Raw genomic sequence first — 23,090 nt, 5'->3', positions numbered from 1 at the left:
GGAGGGGGTGGAGCCAGCCCTCGGGTGGGCGGGGTGATTGCCTGTTGTGGGCGTGGCCAGACACACTATGGGCGGGGCTGGCAGGAGCCATATTTGATCTGGGTGGGTGCCCCACCCCAGTGTGGGACCCCTCATCCCCCCGCCGTGGGGCCATGGCTCAGGGGGGCACCTCGCACCAGCTCCTGAATCCAGGCTTCCCCTGCAGAACCAGGGACGAGGGTTCGGAGGCCACAAGAAGAGCAGACGAGCTCAGCCTCCGTTTTCCCCCCGGCCCAGAGGTGGGAGCAGAGCCAGCTCTGCCTTGCCATCACAGAATCACAGAGTGATTGGGGTTGAAGGCACCTCTGGAGATCATCCAGTCCAACCCCCTGCTAAAGCAGGTTCACCAGAGCAGATCACACAGCATCACATCCAGGTGGGTTTGAATGTCTCTAGAGAAGGAGACTCCACACCCGCTCTGGGCAGCCTGTTCCAGTGTTCTGTCACCCTCAAAGTCAAGAAGTTTCTCCTTATGTTTAGATGAAACCTCCTATCATCACCTTCTCTTGGTGAATCAGGGCAGTAGCTTGGCCTGGCTGCAAGGTTGGGTGAACTCTGGGCTTCTCACAGGGAAAGTAAAGACAGCTGAGAAATACAGAGCTTTCCAGAGGAGGCTTTGAGGCATGGTGCAAAGACCTTCAGAGATTTCCAGCCCAGTCAAACCAGTAAGTTCTCCCAGTCCCCATGGGGCTCCCATCTACAAAGCACCCCCTCCCCAGCACAGGCACGCACAACAAGGTGCTGCAATAGCCGGGGGACACCGTGCTCAGCTGCATGCCTCAGCCACAACTCCTCTGCCCAACATCTAACGAGCTCCCCGTGCCACAGCATCTGCTAGAGCAAGGATTCAAGAAGAAGAGCCTCAGCCATGAAACCAGAGCTGGGACAGAAGTGTGGCAGCACCACCAGCTAGATCCAGCCCCTCCAAGGTGAAGTTCTCAGCATCACACCACAGTCAGGCTCCTCCAGAGGACATGGGGGAATCACACATCTTCAGGACAGCACCAGATACCCCAGCCACCCTGACACTGTGGTCCCCAGGGACATTCTTTGCATATTTCCTCCAGCTAGCCTATTCCTGTGCTTAGCAATCTCCAAGGCATCACTCCACATCATTTATCATTGCACATACACTCTACAGCGTGCTTGCAGATGTCCTGCACACCTCTTTTCTCCTGCCTTGATTCCCCTCAGATTTCCACAGAGAGCTGAGGTCTCTTCTCACATCTCTCACCCAGACCTGGATCCTTTCTCTGAGGTCAGTGCCAAAACAAGCCACAGTCCTCCAGCACCGAGTAAAGAGGAACAGTTATCTCCAAACCCCAAAACATTATTTATCTGTGAGTTAAGCACCAGCCTGTGCCCCATTCTCCTTCCACATCCTTCTCTGGCAGCAGCTTCCAGTGAGCCCATTTTCTCCTCCACAACCACAAAGTTTCACCCTGACCTCTACTGTTTCTCCAGTTCAACAAGATTGTGGTAAAGCCTTTTCTCACCCTTCCAGTCTGGGGTCCTGCACACATTGTCAGGCTGCTCAGCAGAACAGCAAGGGCTAGAAAACAGCCCATGCTTCCCTCTTTCTCACAGAAAACAAGCAAAACCAACTCAATGGACTCAGTTTTCCCATTTTTGGGGGCTTCATATTCTGGGACTTGTATCTAAATGGAGGGTGTTCCTTGCAAGGCCTTGCTAGAGGACGGGTGCCAAACAGCCTGGGGAGCCACCGGTCTCCTTGTGATCTTCATGCCTGGAAGCATGAGGAGATGCTTAAACATGAGATCTCCAGGTCAGAGCTACAGAGGCTTGGGGGCTGAAAGCTGCGTCACATCGCCTCCATCAGCTGGAATAGTTGCAGAAGCACCTGTATACTTCAACCAAGCTCTTTCACAAGTAATGCTTGAGCTTGCAAGCAGTGGTCCCGTTGCTGGATCCCACATTTTAGGATCAACCACACCAGGAAACCAACAAAACCCTTGCTCTGCCCGCTGTCTGCATTCCAGACCTTCCATGGTAAGCAGCACAAACACAAAGGAAGCAATTGAGGGCAAAGCGGTCCCCACCAGAAGGAAACTCCATAGACACTGGGTCCCTGCAGACTTCTCATCCAGCCCAGGTGGGTCCTGGTGTCACAGTGCAGCCCTGCCTGGAGCAGCTCTGGAGAGGGCAGCTGAGGACACCGCGATGGGCTCACATGAGACAGCAATGATGTGGAACAGCCCATCCCTTCCTCCCTGTCCAACAGCCACAGGCAGGGAATTAACCACATGCTTGCATTTTTGAGAAGGACTGAACTTAGACATAGCCAGAAAGCTCAGTTTGTCTCAACAGTGTAAGAGAGATACCCACTGTGACTTGATGAAGAAAGCCCTCCAATGCCTTCTAGATGAAAAGCTACCAGGTCTTCGGTGGTTTCAGAGGCCCAGTTTCCCCTATAGATGTTAGCAATGCCATCATTGCAATCACCGGAGATGAGCACAAGATACAAGGTCTAGTGACGGGCATGTCTCAGACTCCACCAGCTGCATCGACAAGGGCTCCAGCGGCCATAAAGGGAATTATAGGTCAGTAGCTCAGGCAAAAAGTGAACAAAGCAGAAATACAGGCAAAGTAGACATCAGCAAAACTTGTGCATGTTTGAAGGTGTCCAAATGGGGATCTTCAGTTTGGCCAGGAAGGGAAAGCCAATACGAATAGCCCTTCATACAATAAAAGCACTGAACTCCCGTGTTTTCCCCTCAAAGTAGTAGTATTTATTTCTGGCCATGGAGGAGAATCTCTTCAACCTGCCAGACAAAAGAAGGAAACAAAAAAAAAAAACAAAAAGCAAGCAGGAAAAGGGGTGAGCACAAACACTTTGTCCACTCCAGACAAGGTCCTCGGACACCAGTTTGTGTCACTGGACCAACAGGACTGTGTTATACTGAGCACTGACACATCCAAACCTGGGACCTGGCAACCAAAATCCCCTGGAAGGCACGATAACCTCAGCCACCTCCGAAATAGCTGTGTGTCGTGAAGCACCCAGCACTGTGAAATCACCAAAACCCAACCCCACCAGCCAGGTGCTCGGTGAAGAACACAGACAGTGAATCTCTGCTTCCCCCAGCTCTCTCTGAGTGGATTCCCCTGTGGCTAATGGGTGCTGACATGTCTCTCCCCTCTACCACCTGCCAATTTTCATAAGTCCTGCAGGAACCTCCTGCCTTGGGGACCTCTATCCATCTTTCAAATGTCGTCAAGGCAGGGTGAGGTGTTATCAGGACATCGATCAATACACACAAAGTCCAAGACAAACATTTGTTGGGACGACACAGAAAAAAGCGTCGCTCAAGCCAACCGTGCCATTTTGCCAGTGATTAACCACAAGCATCGTTAGAAGAGCACCAGGCACCGCAGGCTGTCGAGGCAGGAGGTGGGACGTGTCTTTCCCATGATTAAACGCTTTCTAATCTGAAGTTGATAAATAACAAACCACCATAGAAACATCAGATGTTGTCACCACACAGGCAGCAACAGAGAACAAGGAGAGAAATCAATGTTTGCTAAACAGGCAATGAGCTTGTAAAGTTGGCAGAGGGAGCAGTTGGTGGAGAAAGGACTCGAGACGGGGGGAGTTACTTCAGTTCTTGGCAGAACCCGGTGATGTGAGGGTTCAAGGGATGGTGGGACACCAGGGCACCCGCTCCTGGTGCAAGGGGGTCCCTCCTTGGGGAAAGGGACCCCCCTGAGCGCAGGCATGTGTGGGACAACGGTTACGCCTGTTGTCCATGCCCCGGGATTACGCAGTACAGCCTTTTTCTCATACGTGCACCTGCATGAAACTCCAGCCTCCAAGGGAATCGGCAAACAATGGGGAGGATAATCATCAATCAAAACCCATGGCAAGTACCTGGCACTACCCCTTTAAAGGCATACGTTATAAATAGACTGTATTTATATACAGATTTGGTTCAATATCAGCATTTATTGTCTCCTAGTTAAATATTGACCTGAGTAAATATTTGTTACTCTGATCATTTGGTTTTGATATTGACCTCGATCGACGTTATTTTCTGTTTGTTCCTCAAGTCTTCTGGAACTCTCTGCAAAACAGGATTAGCGAAGAAACCCCCGGGACTCTTCCTTTCAAGTAAACACAGGGCCAAACGTTTAGCTGCTCTAAATAACAAAGCACCTTTGCAGGCAGTAGAGGTGAACTCTGTGCTCATGTAGGTGGGTGCTGGGCTGTAGAAGGCCCCAGTGGACTCCTCTGCTTGCTCTATCTCTTAAGAGGTTAGGAGCAATTCCAAGAAATTAGTGCTGCCCTCAAAGCATCCAGCTGTGCCTGCATTACATGCAGTGGGGCAAGATTCATCTTCACGAGCTTTGGCCACCTGGAAAATGGGCACCTAAGCTGAAGTCCCTGTGCAAGCTCTCTCTGGAGTCCATGGAGAAGACTGCCAGAGGTGATCTGTCCCACCAGCTTTCCATCTTGAAGCTGTCACACCTTTCCACCTAAAAAAGCAGCTTCTGGAGCAGGACAAAGATACACCCTTTCTCCAGGTTTCTCACAGGAGCTCACGGATGACCCAGCCCCATGCTTCAGACCACTGTTCTGGTACTTTTTCCTACCTGTGTGTTTGAACTACCCAAGATAACCACCACCTCTCAGGAACAAGGAATTTCCTTGACGCCAAGAGTCACCACCGAGGCAGATGTGGGCAGCTGGGAGGTTGGCTGGGCTCTGGCAGCAACATTGCCAGCAGACTTGCTGACTCTTTGCTATTCCTTTCCTCTGACAACTGATAACAACTAACTCAAAGGCAATCTACCTTGGTTATTTATCACGGAAATCATGCCACTACAGTCAACAACCACAAAGGCCAAAGAAACCAGGAAAAACACCCTCATCCAACTCCAAGGTCAAGTGCCTGGAAGAGAAGCAGTTTGGAGCAGCCAGACTTCAGTGGTCTTTCCAAACCTTTCCAAAAATAAAGCCGTAAATGGACTGAGAAATAACTAGCAGGGTAGACTTTGGAGACAGCTCTGGCCCATCTGCACCATCTCTTGCAGAACATAGCGGCCATTCAGCCCATCTCACCTTAGGCAGGTCTAGACTGGGGTGGGGGATCCCAGTTGACATTAGAGTATCTCCACACTGGTTTTGCCTTTTGCAGACCTACCACCCACAATCTGGGCACTGGATGGAGCCCGTAGGCAGGTGGGGAAATGGGGACAGCCCTGTCTCCTCACCCATTGCTCTATGCTCTGCCCTGGCGGGAGGGCAGCTCTCAAAGTGTGGGACAGGAGGACATGAGGACTTAAGGGAGTCATGCCTTTGTGTACAGCTGTTTCCAAGCTGCTCTTGCTCAGCAAGTACTAGAGTCAAGCCCATCAAAGCCAGCTGGAGGTTTTCCATCAAGCTAAGTGGGCACCCACTGTTGGAAGCTGAGGTTGAGCTGCATAGAGTGTTGGTGTGAGCTGGTACAGCCATTTGGATGGAAAAACAAGACAATCCAATGTCAATTCAACTCCTGGAAGATTAGGAGAGTTGGAGCTACCTCAGCCTTGGCCAAAACATGCAGAAATTCAAGCACTCCCCTGGTTTATGCATGCGTACAATCAAGACTTGAATTTGGATAGCCTTGCAGATCCTGCTGGGACCATCAGCTAGAAGCAGGCCCGCCTGCAACTCTATTTCTCCTCGGTTGCAGCCTCTGCTCCAGCACAACCTGAATCTGAGAAGATGGAGGCTCTCAGAAATCACTGTTCCCCAGGGTGACCTGGACAAATTTGTCCACCTGTTTCTAGCCATTGCACAGCCACAGGACACAGGGTTTGTCCTTGATACCTCCAGCTCCCCTCTGGTTACACATCAGTGCCACGAGTCCTGAACCGAGCATGATGTGGGCTGTTAGAGCTGTCAGGGAGCTTCTCCAGATGGGTTACTGTGGGATTCTTCCGGCCTCACTCAAACCATCTAAAAGCTCACACTCGTCACCTCGCCTCCTCTGATGAGAAGAAAAGCAGCACATTCGCAGGGCAGGGTCTGACAAAGGCGCAGTGAGTCATGCACTGCTTGCTGGGGCTTGTGAAGTCCTCCTGGCACTCAGCAAGTGATAAAACAAGCCAAAATGCCTGTTCTTCTCAGTAAAACACGCGAGGCAGGCCTGATACCCCATGAAATGTCTGGGAGAAGTAAGGTCAGGTTTCACGTTAAGACAGCAAATCCCACTGTCCTTGTGGCCCTCAACTTCCTCACCAAACCACTTAGCAAACCAAATCCTAAGGCAGGTGAGAACATGATGTTTCAATGAGTAGGTCTTTGGGTCAACTTCTTTCTTTCAAGCTTGCACAGCACAAGGCCAAGAAGATCCTGCTGGAGTCAGGGACAGACGAGGATGTTGGAGCAGGTCTGCCTGCTCCAGCCCCTTCTGCCACGCTTGCTACCCCATGTATTTCCTAGGAGGGTCCTTCTGTTAGCCTGACAGCAGACATCCTCAAGATCCATTTCCTCAGCTTAAACCCTCTCTTTCCACATTTTCCCTGCATAGAAATGAACTGCCAATTGCTGTTAATGAAGGGAGGCTGATTATGGCATGGGCCAATAACAAGTACAGGACAGTTCCTGTGGAGAAGGCACCAAGCCCCAGAGAAGCTTCAGCTGGAGCATTTTGGAGCCTGGGGTTTGCCAACCCCTGGGAAACAAGAGGGATGTAACACTCGTTGTGTTCTAGAGGTGACGTCTATCAGACAAGCTAACGATTGAGTTCTCCCAAAAGCACGATGCAGAACTATAAGAACACCAAATACTGAAAGTTGCTCAGAATGAAGCGTTACATTCTAAAACAAGGGCATTTTGAACAAGCAGTTGGGAAAGGGAGATGCCCCAATTCTTCCCTTCAATTTAACAAACCCGGGTCGTTTCCACATTTTAGAGAACACCATCAAACCTTTTATTCCTGAGAAGGATTTTCAGTTGAATGTATTCAGCCACACCTGGGTTCAGGTCCCTGAACTGTCCTTGAGGAGCAGCAAAATTGAAAATGATCATGCAGCATTAAAGTGATGGGCTGAACTGGCTGGTGAGTTGGTAGCCGCATATCTCTGCCCTCTCCAGGGTGGGTTCAGTTTCATGAAAGGAATTGTCTTAGATGCAAGAGACATGATAACAGATAGATGATGTTATTTCCACCTGCAAGCGATAAATACCTGTATTTTCAGACTAGCTATACTGGGACCGAATTCTGGCCCTTCTCTTCTCCTGCTTGTACTGGAAAGTACAAGTGCAAGGTCATTAAATGAATTTTAATATTTGCAAATCCTGTCCTTGGTGGAAACTGAAGGTCCCCATCACACTTCGAATAAATAAATAAATAAAATCTCAAAGAATTCTTCAAGCATTTCTGAACTTAATGAAAGATTCTTTGTTTGAGTTTCAATCTGAGCTTAGAAGGGGCTGAACCTCTTTGATGTGGTAAACAGCCCATGGGGGTTTTTTGAGAGTTTTCATGCTAGCTCAAGTTCTGAGAACATCTGAATTGTAAACACTGGTTATCCAATCCCCAAACACCAACTGTACCCTGTGACTCATGTAATTCACCAATGGAGCACAAGAAAAGCAAATATTCTAATCAAGGGGCTCGGCTAACAAGACGGTCGTAAGTGTGATTATTTGCAGTGAATGGGTTAGATAAAAGAACTCACTGGACCAGGGAACGAGAACAAAATAGCGTAGGTAGCTGACCAAACAGGTTTGAGAGGGGACAATTCACCGTTGATGATGCAGTGGCCAGAAATGCACAACCCTAGACCTTCGTGAGTAACTTCAGATGACTGTGTTTGCTTCCCACAGACCGTTCAGGAAGAGCGATAAAGGGAAATCTGTTGCATTTATTATGGAGTCGGGGTCCCCTGCTCATTTCCTCCCTTAAATACCTGCATTTTCAGTATTTTAAATATATATATATATATATATAAATATATATATATTAGCTTTTCTGCCTAATGTGCAAGCTCTCCCATGCCAGCAAGTGGAAAACAGGTTCCAGCTAGGGCTGCGCAGGAGGAAAAGGAACAGCACACCTGTAATCTTTCTCTTTCTTGGCACTGTCCCTTTCCCTCGCTCCCCACCTTCCTGAGCCAAACTTCCCCCGGGCAGAACAATCAGCCTTTGTACCACCCGGACAAAGCCACTGTGCTCCGGCCAGCCCGACGTTGGGCCAAGCCACTTCATCCTACACCTCGTCTGCTTCCAGCAGCGCTTGCGTGCGCACCCACACACATGGGAAGTCTGCGGGGTGGGGAGATTACCAAAAATAAAATAAACACGGCGGCCGAGATCCCCCAATTTTCCCAGTCTTTGGCTCACTGATAACACGGGTTTTTGTCTAAAGTGTGCTGAGCAGTAGCAAGCTCCCCACTGACTTTGGACCTGCTCCTACAACAGGATCTGATCTGAAACGAGCCCCTCACCACCACCTGACACAGGTGTCCTGCCTGGGGACTGTCCTGCAAGAGCAGAGGGACAAATTCAACCTTTCTGGGGACTCCAGCTTAATTTTCTGTAGCCCTGCAGTCACCTGCCAGACAGAGAACCCATCAGACTAGCAAATCTGTGGGGCCTGATCCTGAAAGCATCAAGTGCCGGTTGATCCCAAAGCAAAACAGCCTGAAAAGATCCATCCCTCATGAGATCCCTCTAGGCAGAGGCCACCAAGGGTTCACCTGAACCACCTGCCAACCCACCATCTTGATTTATGATCAAGTGAGCTCGATCCTCCTTGCCCAGCCTTTAACTGGACATCTCCGTGTCACCCATGTGTTTCTGCACATCCCTTGAGCCTGCTCAGCCTGCTGGCAGCCTTTGCAAATGAATTCTGCACAGCATTTTGCACACTTCTGCGGAATGCATGGATATTTTGGAACCCTTCTGCAAAGCCAGGAGGATGTCAGAGGGCAGAACATCCCAGCCAGCCAACAGAGAGTGAAGAACCGCAACTTCACGCTGCCCGCACAAGCACATCACATGGACTGAGCAGCTCAGAAAGAGGAGGAAGGCACCGGGTCTCTGAATCCTCAGCAGATCACACCAGGCTGCTCCATTTCCACGCCTGTTTGCACAATGTAAACATGGGATCCTGGCAGAGGCCGGAGCTCGGCTCCCTGCTTGGCTGGTGGAGCAAAGCATGGGTGAGGACCAAAGGCAGCACATGGTTACGATGTGAACTGCGGCCGGTCTGACACGTGGCGGTGCAGAGCCTGCGTAGTCCCCAGGTACCGTCACAATCCAGCAGAGATAGGCAGGGAAACACCTTTGCATTGCAACACCACAAGCTCAAAGCCCATCCTCAAACATGGGCACAGCCCTGGAAACAGGCACGGCCCCGCTGAGCTCATCGTGTCTGTGGTGTTCCCATACCCGGGGCCACATTCAGCAGCACGGCCTTCTCTCCTGAGTGTGCTGGGGACAAGGAAGACCCTGGGAGAGGAAACAGTATTTTCGGTCCCCTCTGAGCACCCCAGGAGTGACTTTAAACTGCAGAAAGATGCCCAGGCTCAGCAACCTCCAGCCACAACAAGCTGTCAACATCTCATTATAGGCCCAGAGTAAAACTGCAAAGTAACCATCTCCTCTCTCCCAGCAGAAAAGCTGAATTCATTAATTGCACGCAACTCCCAACAGCCCAAGGACATGAATCACTCCTTGACAGCTGTGCTGTGGACTTTTACATCTCTACTAATACATTAAGTGGAGCAGGAGTCATTCCTGGCCCCAACGCAAACCACCTCCGTATGAGCAAGACCCATTACCCTGGTTCCAAATGGGCTGTGCAAGATGCTGGACCACCGTGGAGCAGGACAGTCCATCCCTGGCCCAAGAGAGAGCCACCATCTAGTCATCACCCCAGCACAGCCACATTCCTGACAAAGATGTGGGCAAAGGGTCTCAGACCCATGAGATGCAGGACACAGCACACAGGGCCCCGCAGGGATAGAGCAGGATTGAATCAGCTCCTGCGTGGTCCAGAAAGCTAGAACACATCTAAAAATGCTTGGCCCAGCTTCTCCTGTGATACCAGAAGCAAAATCCCTGCCAGAATAAAGTCAGAGGAACAGCACAAGCACCTATACCCACTCTGTTGAAAGCATGTGGGAAATGCCATTCATGGTACTGAGGCTCTGAAGCACCAGGAAAAGTTCTTGGGGAACAGCACCATCCTGATACCGTCTAATCTGTTCGAGCACCTCCCAGATGCTGGAGCTGTTTCCTTCCCATGCAAGGGAAGGGCAGGAGGGAGGTTCACCAGCACAGGGGTGAGAAACTGGAACTAGGCTTAGAGGACACAAGAGGAGACATTTGCTCCCATTTCTCAGCTTGCAGCAGCATAGCCCACCCAAGGAAAGCAAGACAACGAAAGAGGAGCAGCCTTGGGGCTATTCTCAGCCACAGCCACCAGGACCTTGCTCACCACCCATGACAGCCTCTGTCCCCACTGGCCTCAACATGGCTGCCACTGGGGCTCCCGATACAGGTAAGCAAGGGGTTAAACCAGAGGACCGGGGTGTTTGTCCATCTCTCTTCTCAGCAGATTCTTCACCAGGTCCTGACCTCACTCAACAGCGCTGCAAACACAAGTGACCCTCCAACACCAGCTCTAAATCCGTGGCTGGTATGACCCATTGAGACAGGTACTCCTCGAGGACAGGTGACTGCACCCGGCAGTCGATGGCAGGGCAGACACCCCTGACAGATGCCATTCTCCTCTCTCCTTAATTGTAGAAAACCCAACCGTGGAGATGAGTGCAGGCCACCCCTCTCACATCACCAGCACCTCATGCTCATCACAGCTGCAGGAAAGCCCATTGGGAGCCAGCTCCTGTCCTGCACATGCTGGGAAGGGATCAGGGGAAGCGCCACCTCCTTCCCCACCAACCTTCCTTCTAGAAACATCTCCAGGATCGTGGAAACCTGGATCTGTTCCCACCATCCCACTTTCCATCACTGCAGCTGTCAGCCCAGGAACAGCTCTCAGAAGAGGGCAGGGATGGGGACTGCACCACTGAGGACCACACGTACACCCAAGGGAGACCATGGCATAAAGCCACAGGTGCCTCCAGGAGGGATGAGGTGGCTTAGAGGACAGGGCAGTGGGGTAGCTCATCTGCTGGGAGGTCCAATCCAGCCCAGAGGGACACAGTGACGTGTCTGACAAGCAGCAGGTGATCCCAGGAGGGTTCCCCAGCCCCAGGTAACCACGAGGTGCCCAGGAGCTGCTTTGGCTTATCAGACCTGGAGAGCAAAGGGCAGCAAGGAGGAAGCAGCAGATGAGCCCTCAAGTGCCCCAAAACCCCTTTGCTCGTCGGGGAGGGCATCTGGCAGCAACACAAAGGGACCAACTCCCCGTCTTCTGAAATGCTTCCATGGACATGCTTTGCTTTTGGTTTCTTTTATTATTATTTTTTACCTTCCTTCTAGCACTTGCCTCTTGAGACTTAAAGGGGAAAATACTCCTTGTGGCCGATCTGAGTCAAATCAGAAAGGAAAAGTGCTTTTCTCTCACAAGCTCTTTTCTCTCCTCTTTTCTCTTTTTGTTTGTTTTTTAATTTGGGGCAGGTCAGCTGCAAAGGCAGCGAAAAGGGAACAGACTGGTCATAAACTCCACAAAGGACCTATTTCCATCTGACTCGGATCGAATAAAATTTTCGACAGCAAATAGCCCCCACCTTCCACTCTTGTTTGAAAAGCGATTTGTGGAGGTGGGGTGGGGACTTTGCAACCAGCGAGATAAAGAGATTAGCTGTGAGTTTGCTCCTTTCTTTCTGAGACAGAAGCCAGGAGAGGGGAAATGCCCTGTGGGCGAGAGCCGGAGCTCTGACAGGTCACAGCCTTTTCCATAGGTCTTGTCAAACTGCTCTGATAAACACCTTCCCAGAGCAAAGGGCTTCCCAGACGTGCGGCCATCCAGGTTTTCCACCCTCCAGCTACAGCAGCTTCTTCAGCATCTCTCCTACAGTGACCACAGCCTTCGGTATTCATTAAGAGAAAGGGGGCCAACGCATGGAAAACTCCTCCCTGAGAGATGTGGGGTCCAGCCCCAGGCTCTCAGGGTTTTGCCACCCACAGCGCTTGACACTGGGTGGGTTTGCACAGAAGTCCTGACGCATTTGCAGGGGGATGAGTGGATGATGTATGGAGAGCAGGTGGGCTGGAGCTGAGCTTTGCAGCCTCCATCCCAGGACCCCCTTGTCCATGAAGTGACACGGGGTGGTCTACAGCAAAGGGATGACGCCTCTGATGGGCCACCCCTAAGGGCGGCTGCCTCCACCCCGGAGCAAACCGGCCGTGGGGTGGCATGGCCGCAGAGGCCAAGCCAGGGTGAGACACCCCTCTTCCCTTTGAAGGGCAGCAAGGATGGTGTCATGGGATGGTGTTTCCACCCATGGGAAGGCTCTGCATCCCCATGTCCCCCACAAGGAGGACGAGAGGTGGCACGGGGCTGGCCAAAGCCAGGAGGCACCGCTGCCCATCCACCCCGCAGCCATGGCCAAGGTTTGGGGTAAGCATTAGCCCCACTGCCTAATCCCACCCAGCAGCCAGGGCTACAAAGGTGGAGAGAAAGTAATCCTCACCCTCCCCTCAGACCAAGCAGGTTGCTGCCACCATTTCCCACCAGGGATGGGCCCCAGAGGTAACCCACACCTTTCTGAAGAGCCACCACCCAACCCTCCAACTTCAGATAACCCACCCAAACCTGTCCCAGGGTTATCAAGCTGGGACCACCGTAGGGGAAGGAGGAGTGGGCTTCATAGCCCTCTCCCCCGATTTTGACCCCGCATGGTGATAATGGATCACCAGAGCATCACACAGAAATAAGGCAATGGAGACGCTGCCTTCACCTCGCCACCCCCCTCAGGATGACGGAGCCCCAGAACTGGCCCTTGGGGCACCAGGGCCACCAGGACAGGGGAGACAGGCCATGGAGACACAACCCCGACCCCTGCCCCATGCTGAACTGTAGCTGCCCAACATGGGGATGCCCTCCCAGGGGGTTCCAGGACAAGGGGGTCTCCATGGGGTGGCCATGGAGCGAGGGGCTGGAGCCGCCCTCCCGCCTCAGTCAAAATGGCGCTGGGGACACGGGGCGCGGAGTTAATCATTAGCTGCTGGCGATGCTGGGCATCCCGCGTCCCAGCTCACCCCATTCCTCTGCAGGGAGAAGGGGACTGAAAAGGTGGCAGAGGGGTGGGGACAGTCTGGCTCACCCCCTTCAAACCAGGGAGAGCAGTTGAAGGCTCTTCTTGGTGGGACAAGGGGTCCATCATCCAAAACATGGGTGAAGAGCCTTGTCCCTGTGCCTGGGGTGGGCAGCAGGGCCTGAACACGCTTCTGCCATGGGCCAGGACACGGGTGGGTGTGCAAGAGGGGTGGTTGTGCAAGAGGGGCACGCGTACAGCAAAGCCCTAAAGCCGCTTGTCCACGTCTTTATCTCCAGCATGCAGGGGGCAATCTGACGGGGAATTTCAAGGAGCATTCCTTCCCTGCCGTAGTAGCAGCAAAAATAATGATAATCAAATAAAATAGAAAATAGCCTCTCATTTTGCCCCCCGTCACACACAGATACGGCAACCCCATCGCCCAGCTCTTTCCCTGAGAGCTGTCGGCATCACGGAGCCCCCAGAACCCCCAGGGGAGAGGGGCTGAGCCCCAGCTTTGGGGAGCAAGCCAAACCCAAGCCCTTCTCCAAAATGGGCAACAGGGTGTTTCGAAAGAAAGGCAGGACAAAAAAAATGAAACCCAACACGCCCAAGAGAAAATCCGGCGGAGGGGGAAGCGTGAGCGTACAAAGCGACAGAGGTGTCTTAGCAAAGAGCAGAAAAACAAGGCAGAATTAAGTCAAAATCCACGCTCGTGTTCACAGGAGACATTCGCAGCCTCCATGCACCTAAGCAGGCGCTGTTTGCCCCTTCCCTCTGCCCCACAGCAAAGCGACGGCCTCCACCTTACCTGCGCCAGGTCGGGCGGGTTTTCCAGGGGCCGGGTGAGGGGTTTGATGTCCTCAAAGACTGGGGCGTCTTCGCCGGGTTCCCCCGACATGGTGACGGGCTTCAGCGGCGTAAATGCCGAGGCGTCCTCGGGGAGCGGGGTGCGCAGCACCAGCCCGCTGCTCATTCCTCCCGCGCCCCTCGCGCCTGCTCCCCCGGCTGGGAAACAAATCTTATTTAAAAATAATATTAAAAAATATAAAAAAGATAAAAAGGGTGGGGGGAAGGAAAAAAAAAATAAGGAAGGGGAGGGGAAAGGGGAAAAAAAAAACTGAAGAGAGAGGCGAGCCGGAGCGAGTTGCTAATCCTGGGAGGCCAAGTGCCGGGTCGGGTTTACCTGGGCTGCGGGAGGAGGAAGGAGGAATGAGGAACGCCAACCTGGAAGCGACGGTGCCGAGCCAATCAGGCTCCCGCCGACGGCCCCACCGGCAGCCCCACCGGGACACCGGCCGATAAAAGGCTGCGGGAGGGAGCGGGTGGCCGGGATCCTCACCGTCAGCCATGCTCGGCCACCGCGACCACGGCTCGGTCGCAACCCCGGGCCCCCGACAGGGCTGAGCCCACCTGCGGGGCTGAAACAACCCGCAGCACCGAAACTTTCTCCAAACTGAGTCCCCTGCGCTGAAATGGGGGGGTGTTTCAGCTTCTAAAAGCAACGGCGGGGGTTTTTTAATGAGAAAGTGCCGTTTACCAAACAATGGTTGAATTCGGCACGAAAAATGATTTTTAGGGTCAGGGAGATTCCTGCTTGCCCGTACTGCTCTTTCCCAGGGGAGAAAAAGGGAAGGATCAAAAACAAGTTGTTTAAGTGAAGGGAAAAAGGGATAAACTTTGGGGAGAAAGAAAAAAAAAAAGGGAGAAAAAGAAAAAAAAGAAAAAAGTTTAAAATTGTTTTCCAGCTCAGCTCCTACAGAGAAAGCAAGCAACTAATGTGTTTGGGTTTCTCTTTTTGAGAAAGGAGGGGAAAAGGAGTGTAAAAAACCAGAGCAACAAGGAAATAAAAATCAAGTTTTTGGTTAAAAAAAAAAAAAGCCATTTTTCTTCCAGACACATCCAGCCCCAACAGTCCCCTGCCCTGGGACCCCCCTCCCCACTTCCCGCTGCAGGATCCCGTGTGGGCTGCGCCATTGCAGGGGGGGCTGCTGCTGTCGCCCTTCCCAGGACATCCCTGGCACCTCCAGAGGACTTGGGGACCACACAAATGGGGGGAAGGGGGGACACTAAGGCTGCTCTATGCTCCCTGGTCAAAGGGAAGGAGCCAGGGTCCAGCCAGGGAAGGGAAAAGCTTCTTCATAGAATCATAGAACGATTTTGGTTGGAAAAGACCCTCGAGATCATCGAGTCCAACCATAACCTGGCTCTGGCACTACCCTATGTCCCTGAGAACCTCATGTCCACATCTGTCCAACCCTCCAGGGATGGTGACTCCAGCACTGCCCTGGGCAGCCTGTTCCAATGCCTGACAGCCCTTTGGGGAAGAAATTGTTCCCAATATCCAATCTGAACTCCCATCTGAATCCGAAACTGAATTCCCACGAGGTTGCTGCCGCCCCAGTGAGCACAGAGTGGGTCACAGGGACTCCCCACCAGCCACACACGTGGTCAAGGCCCGTGGTCATTCATATGATGCCAGGAGCCACAGCAGCGGGTTCTGGTGTCTCGTGGATGTCGTTCCCCCACACCACATCCACACCAGGGTCCGAAAAGCATCCCCCGGGGGAGATGAGCCCAGAGAGTGGGACTAGGGGTGACAGCTCCAAAAAACCGCTTGGGAAACACCTTCCCCGAGGGCACCAGCTCTACACCACTGGCATAAAACATCCTCCAGTTGTGAGACAACGTTGCCCTGAGCAGGATGAGGCCCTTAATAAACACAGGGAAAGCAGCGTGGGATGGGGATAAGCCAGGTTTTAACAGCCCCTGTCTGCCAGCAGCATAAACACACAACAAATACACCAAGTGAACAGTTTAAATCGATGTGAGACCCTGCACTGATGTCTGGGTGCTCCTGAGGAGCGGACCAAGCTGAACAAGGTGAAGTTCAGCTCTTGTGGTGGGGGACGGGACACTCAGAGGTGCTGAGCCCTTGAAAAAGCAAACCAGGGGGAACCGGTCAGGCTGTGCCAGGAGCATCTTCTCCATGTGGTTTGCTTTCCAGGGAAGCCCTGCTGCTGCTGGAGCAGATACCAGGGACAGGATAGGCTCCCAGGTCTATCTCCACCAGGGTCTATCTCCACCAAGCCTTGCAGAACCACGCGTGGAAACTGGAACCCACCATGCAACAAAAGCTTGATGCTCACAGCGGAGGGTGCGAGGGCACGGGCAGCAGGGCTGCAGGGTTCCAAGGCAGGCGCGGGGCTGGCTCCGCAGCACCATCTTTGGGGGAGTTGGCAACAACATCCTAATCCCGTCTGTAAAGCAGCTAGGCGGTGATCAACATCACCCACCTCGTCATACAGCCTTGAGGTATTTTGTTGTGAATATAAGAACTTTGGGCAGAAAATACTAGAGTTAATACCCGATCAAAGTCTAGCTGGTGAACTTATTTGATATTCACATGCAAATTTGGGTATTAGGCTCAGAAAACAATTTTGTTTCCATTTATCTTGCTTAGAATTTGGGGAAAATTGTGTTATTGAATTACAATAACCTATGGAACCTGGATAAGAACTCCTGCTGCATACAGACCACCAAACGCACCCATTCTGACATCCTTACCTGAGCACTGTCACAGACAAAGGAGAAGATGATCAAGAATTCCATCTAGCTCCCCTAGAAGAAGCAGTCGTTCAAAGTCCCCATGCAGATCTTTGTCTCCCAAAAAGTGATGTGCCCACCTTACACATCCTTAAGGACTTTGGAGTGCTATATCGCTATCCTGAATCAAAACCTAATAAGGACTGGAGAATTCCTCAATTTCCTTTTTGTCTTCCAGAAGAAAACTGTAAACTAGCCATACCAGACAGAAGGTGGTCCTTAGTGCTACCTGCATGCTTACATGTACCAAGTGTAACTTACATGCCATTATTTTGTACCATCAAAATTAAAAATGAGGCATCATTATTTCATCTGATCGTGTGTGCTGACTACCTATATAATCTTTTTGAGTTTGTTATTGTTTAAAGGTGTAATAAATCCTGTGAGTGTTTGGGAAACCTCTGCACTTGGGAGCATAGCTTACTGCTGAGGGATGGGAGGTGTCATAGGGCCATTAGCCCCTCTGTTTCAAACAACAACACAAAAATTGTATCAACGTCAACAAGGATACCAAGGAACTATTCCCACGATTCCGTCTCAGGAAGGGGAACAAGCCACATGGTGGCTCAGGGATCGTGGGTACGTCATAAATCCCAAGACTGGGGCAAGGACCCAACTGATACAAGATGCGACAAAGGTCCTCAATGGACTAAAGAAGGAAATTCCTCCAGCATCATGTCAACCACAAGTACCTCAGGTGCAATCATGCTTATCCAACTGGGAATTCCCTGGCAATGGAGTGGATGCACCAGTACAAACCCACCAGGATGCACTGGCACAAGAAATGGGGATGGGGTCTCAAGACTCTTTACAGGTGCTGGATCTGGCAGCATTCCGGAAACTGGAGCAAGAAATGGGGGATGCAAGAGGTGAAGAATTACAAGCAGTGATCAGCAGAGCAAACCTGGCAGGGGTAGAAGGTAAAACAGACACCCCCAAGGAGTTTCCAGTCACTAAACAAATTTGTAAGGCCTGTTGTAACATCCAGGAATGGTTTATCCTTACTCTGGAACAGCATCCTGTGGTACTTCAGGGACATCCTCAGCAGAATCACAACAGGAGAAAAGGTCTGCACATACAGAACGTACACCTGTCACAGCAACATCAGAAATGTCCCCATGCCTGGCTGAATTGTTAACAGGGTTACAAGGGGCTGCTTTCTGGTGGAAATAAAATAAAATAAAATAAAATAAAATAAAATAAAATAAAATAATATAATATAAAATAAAATAATAAATAAAATAAAATAAAATAAAATAAAATAAAATAAAATAAAATAAAATAAAATAAAATAAAATAAAATAAAATAAAATAAAATAAAATAAATACTAGAAATACTAGAGAAGCCAGATTGGTGGTGGACACTCGTGTCAGTTTTCAAGGAAACCCCCTAAAATGTCCTGGCCTGACTTTGCTTGCCCAGACCTCAGGGAATTGTTCCAGTTATTGCCCTAAGCATCGCCCTGGGCATCATCAGGTTCCTCTGCAGCTTTCTATCATATTTATTTTAATCCTAGTGCCAGTCATTTTATTACTGCTGGTGTACCTGGATTACAAGGGTTGTGTACTTGGATGTCCCTCTCTACTAGATGGGCACTGTCCAGACAAACGCATCTCAGGTCAGCGCTGCAAGACAACCCAGAATTGTACAAACAGCAAACCTCGCTGCTGTTTCAAAAATGTAAATGGGGCCACCCCATGTTGTTGCAACCCACAATCATGGGCTTCAGGAAGATTCCTCTGGGGATTTGCTTTAGCCCATTTCTAATGTCTTTACTAGCTACATCACTTGTTCACTTGTATTACAGGAAACAATTAAACTGCATTTTTATTTTTGCTCACATGGATGATTTGGTGGTGGGGTGTAAAAGTCCCATTCATCTTCATGCAGGTCCATCATATTGTTCATTCATTGTCACTGGGAGTAAGTATAAATAGAGATAAAAGAAAATTTTCAGGAAAGTATTTCTGTTTCCTTGGGTACCAATTGGGAAGTTTGGGAATTTTACCTGCAGATGATAAAATTTATAAACCAGAGCGCTACTTTTCTCTCCACCCCATCACCAGAGCGTGGCCTTGCAGCGCAGGGCTGATGAACCCCACTCCTGAAGCGGGGCGCACGCGGGGCTGCACTCGCCTGGCGATGATTTCCCGAGGAGGAGCAGCTTTTCAGTTCAGGGATGGACCAAAGCCACCCGCAGTGCCCTTATCTGCCACCAGCCCCACAGGAAGGGAAACGGCATTGAGTCTATCAGCACCACCAGGCACTTCATTCCGTACGCCCCCACCACGCTGCACCCACAGAGACGGGTGATGGTCTAAGGTCCCGTTATGTCCCCGTATCACACAACAGCAAGGACAGCATGTCTTGCTTGACAAGAGCAATGAAGATGATGGAGTGGAGCATCTCCCGTGTGAGGAAAGGCTGAGGGAGCTGGGGCTCTGGAGCTGGACAAGAGGAGACTGAGGGGGGACTCATTCCTGGGGATCAATATGGAAAGGGGGAGTGTCAGGAGGATGGAGTCAGGCTCTTCTGGTGACAACCAGTGACAGGACAAGGGGCAATGGGTGCAAACTGGAACACAGGAGGTTCCACTTCAATTTGAGAAGAAACTTGTTCGGGGTGAGGGTGGCAGAGCCTGGCCCAGGCTGCCCAGGGGGTTGTGGAGTCTCCTTCTGTGCAGACATTCCAACCCGCCTGGACACCTTCCTGTGTAACCTCATCTGGGTGTTCCTGCTCCATGGGGGGATTGCACTGGATGAGCTTTCCAGGTCCCTTCCAGCCCCTGACATTATGGGATTCTGTGAATGCACAGTGATAACAGCAGCTACACAACCTGCTTTCCTCCCATTGTTCCTCAGGTACAGAATCCCCTTTTTGGGGGGAAAGCTGACACTGAGATGCTGAAGTAGGCTTGGGGAAAGGGGACCTGGTGAAGGAGGGTCCACGGTGGAGCTGAAAGCAGCTCTCAAACCGAGGGCCGCAGCTGATGTCTCCTCTTTGCAATGCAAAGGAAGGGATGGGCTTTCTGGTGGCTGGTGAGAGAGAACTGGGGAGCCAGACCCAGGTGTCTTCACGCAGCGCTGGGTGGGGATCGAGCACTCAGGGTTCACGCAGACAGCAAGGAAGGACACCTGGGTCCTCCTCTCAATGGAGAGCAGGAGGTGCAGGAGCCAGGAGGTGAAACCCTGGGCTGAGGCATGGAGACTTGGGGTAAAAGGCAAAAAAAAAATATCAAACTTTGAGGTAATCTGGATCAATCTGAGAAATAAATCTCAGCTCGCACCTCCCAAACCATCTCAAGCACCACTTGGCAGCCAGAGGGACCCCCAGCTGGTCTCCAGCATCGCTGGCTGAGCTCCAGGGGAGCTCTCACCCATCCTCAGACCCCACTACTGGGTTTAGTCACAAGGGAGCCCCAGGAGCCAGCCCTAGAAGGGTGACAGCCCAGCTTCACAGCCTCAGTCACCTCCCTGGCCAGGGTCCCACGGCACATCCCACCAAGGAGATGATGGCTGGCATGTGGGGCAGGAGAAGCGGGGCCAGACCCTGGCTGGGGGTCACTGAGCCTTGCTTTCCTCCTCCTCATCCTGCTGCAGCCCCCAAACTCAGCCATCCACCCCCAAAGCGGTGGCTGGAGCACCCACCTCTCGCTGTGCTATGGTGGACATCCCCAAGTCCTCTTTGCATCTACCTCCCTGGAGCGAGCCCACACAAGATTTGGGCCCGGACCTCCTAGTTCAGCCTTGGTGCTGTTTGGGAGCCTTGTTGGAGACACAAGCTGGCCAGGGAAGGGGGACACCCTCCCTCATGTTGCCTTTCACCACCACCAAGAGTCAGAGGTCTGCAAAGCTGCCGGAGCAACCTGCCGCCTCAGCCCCCCGCTTCCCCACCGAAACCCAAAACCACCTATTTTTGTCTTTTCCTTTCTCCTCCTCTGGAGGTTTCCAGTCATCAAATCCTTCTTGGGAGCCCTTCAAAGGGGAAGCGACCGCCCCATCCACTCGCTAAACCGGTCTGAGCGGTGCCGGGTTGGCAGGCGGGAGAGGCCCCCAGCACCCCCCTGCCAAACCGGGACCAGGAAAGGGCTGAGAAACCAGCCGGGGGGACCTCAGGTGACCCTGGAGCAAGGAGACAGATGAGCGTCACACCCCACAGGACAAAGGCCACCCCATCGCACACCCCATGGAGGTGGAGATGCCACCAGCCAAGCGGGGACCCCAGCAGGCTGCAGCCCCCCACGCAGTCATTGCTCGTCCACAGGGGTGAAGCAGTTTTGGGCCATGACGTAAGGAGGGGGCAGAGAAAAAGGCAGCTGGGTGATGGGGAAAGAGTCCTGAGGAGGCCCCCAGTGTCCCCAGTTACGTGGTGCTGGAGCACTGGGAGGTATCACAGCCCTGGACAGTGAAATTCAGCAGCTACCCCAGGGTTTCCTGGGAGCGGAGGAGGGTGAGGAAGCAGAAGGGCCTGATGCTGAGGCACATTTCCAGGACAAATGGCAGGGTGGAAGGAAGGGGAAGATATCTGCCTTCCTCCTGCAAAAACCCAGCCTTTGATCTTTGCTACACCCAGAAAACAACCAGGGCAGGGGGGGTCCCTGTGCTCCCACCTGGGCCGCAGGGATAGACCTGGGGGTCCTGCAACAGGCCCTATCTCACCATCCCCACACAAAGCATCAATAAACCCAGAACAAGGGAGGCATGATATATACGGGGCATGATATCCCCAATCCCCAATTGGAGGAGCAATGCCCAAAAAATAAAGACAATGGTAAGAGCTGCAGCAAAGCCCAGACCTGCCTCAAGAGCACAGGGCATCTCCCCAATAGCCACCGAGGGAACAGCCAAGCCACGAGCACAACCCCAGTCGGCCACCTGAAGGGGACTTCTTGATGGTGTTTGTTTGGACACCAAGATGTTAGAGGCTCACAGACATATGGGAAAGTCACCTGGGGGTGTCACAGGGTCAAGATTCAGCTGTGCTGTCTCTAAAATAGGTGCTCGATGACTTCAGGGTCAAGAAGCTTTGCCAAATGCTGCCTCACTGTGGAGGCCACGAGGTGCACATCCCCACGCATGGGACACAGTGGGGGCCAGCAGCTCCCACGGGAGCCACAACCCAGACAGCAGGTCCAAGGCCAAGCTGGGGAGCCAGTAGGGCTCACGGCTGCAGAGGGCTCAGGCAGCTACAACACAGCTCAGGGAAAAGCTACAGGCCTCAGGCTGAGCTTAAATGGGCTCAGAGGTGCAGGGCTAGAGGTCTCAGGTGAGGCTGCTTAGAGCAATTAAGACCAATTAGCACCCTCAGGGCTTTATAGAGGAGAGCAGGGTGGGGGGATGCAGAGTCTGGACCTCATGAGATTATGATATCAAGCCCTGGGGAGGGGTTAGCACTCTGCTGCTTTTTTGGCAGGACCTTCAGCTGCAGAAAGGACTGATGTCCCTTTGCCACACCACCCTGTGTGACCCCCCACACATGACCCCACAACTCCCAAGACCTGGGGGCTTCACCCACCTTCCCACCACCCACCCCAGCCTACACCAGGAGCTCAGCCACCCTGTGCCCTGCTGAGGGACTGGGGGATGCGGAGGTTCAGCACCCCAAAAGGTCTCCTAGAGGGAAGAGAAAGGGTGAAAGGAGCAAAATCAGAGCCAGACAGAGGACAGCGGAGCCAGTGCCAGGGGGTGAGCCAAGGGCTCCCCAAGCTCCTCCACCAGCAGTGGCAGGGAAGGGGGATGTTTGCCTCAGCTCCATAATGACACTCTGGCTGTCACACTACGGACAACCATCCGTCCCTGGCCACAGGTGGGACAGGCAAAGTGGGATGGACAGATGGATGCATGGGTGACCTCATTAATGTTTATAAATATATAAAGGGTGGGTGTCAGGAGGATGGAGCCAGGCTCTTCTTGGTGACAACCAGTGGGCACAAGGGGTATAAACTGGAACGCAGGAGGTTCCACTTAAATATGAGAAGAAACTTGTTCCTGGTGAGGGTGTCAGAGCCTGGCCCAGGCTGCCCAGGGAGGTTGTGGAGTCTCCTTCTGTGCAGACATTCCAACCCGCCTGGACACCTTCCTGTGTAACCTCATCTGGGTGTTCCTGCTCCATGGGGGGATTGCACTGGATGAGCTTTCCAGGTCCCTTCCAACCCCCTGACATTCTGGGATTTTGTGTGGTTCTGTGGATGGACAGACAGATGGATAGAGGGCTGGGCAGCTGGCAGCTCATTCAGCGGGGTCCAAGAGCATCACCCCAGATATTGCGG

The 23,090-nt window shown here is 52.2% G+C and overlaps 1 protein-coding gene across 2 annotated transcripts in view; it reads right to left on the bottom strand.

The window, feature by feature from the left end:
* Window positions 1-14,791, bottom strand: part of LOC102083464 (Krueppel-like factor 5) — a 29,348-nt gene extending 14,557 nt beyond the window's left edge. Inside the window, exon 1 of one of the 2 annotated variants that reach the window (XM_005498058.3) lies at window positions 14,027-14,791. In XM_005498058.3, coding sequence (XP_005498115.2) covers window positions 14,027-14,191 — 165 coding nt within the window. In that variant the 5' untranslated portion in view covers window positions 14,192-14,791. The remainder of the gene's footprint in view (window positions 1-14,026) is intronic. The other variant, XM_021294157.2, reaches the window with a different exon arrangement.
* Window positions 14,792-23,090: the final 8,299 nt, after the last annotated feature.

The sequence above is a fragment of the Columba livia genome, chromosome 12, assembly GCF_036013475.1.
Source record: "Columba livia isolate bColLiv1 breed racing homer chromosome 12, bColLiv1.pat.W.v2, whole genome shotgun sequence".
Classification (NCBI taxonomy): domain Eukaryota; kingdom Metazoa; phylum Chordata; class Aves; order Columbiformes; family Columbidae; genus Columba; species Columba livia.
Note: the sequence above shows the minus strand (reverse complement) of the source record. Positions and strands in the feature narration are given on the sequence as shown.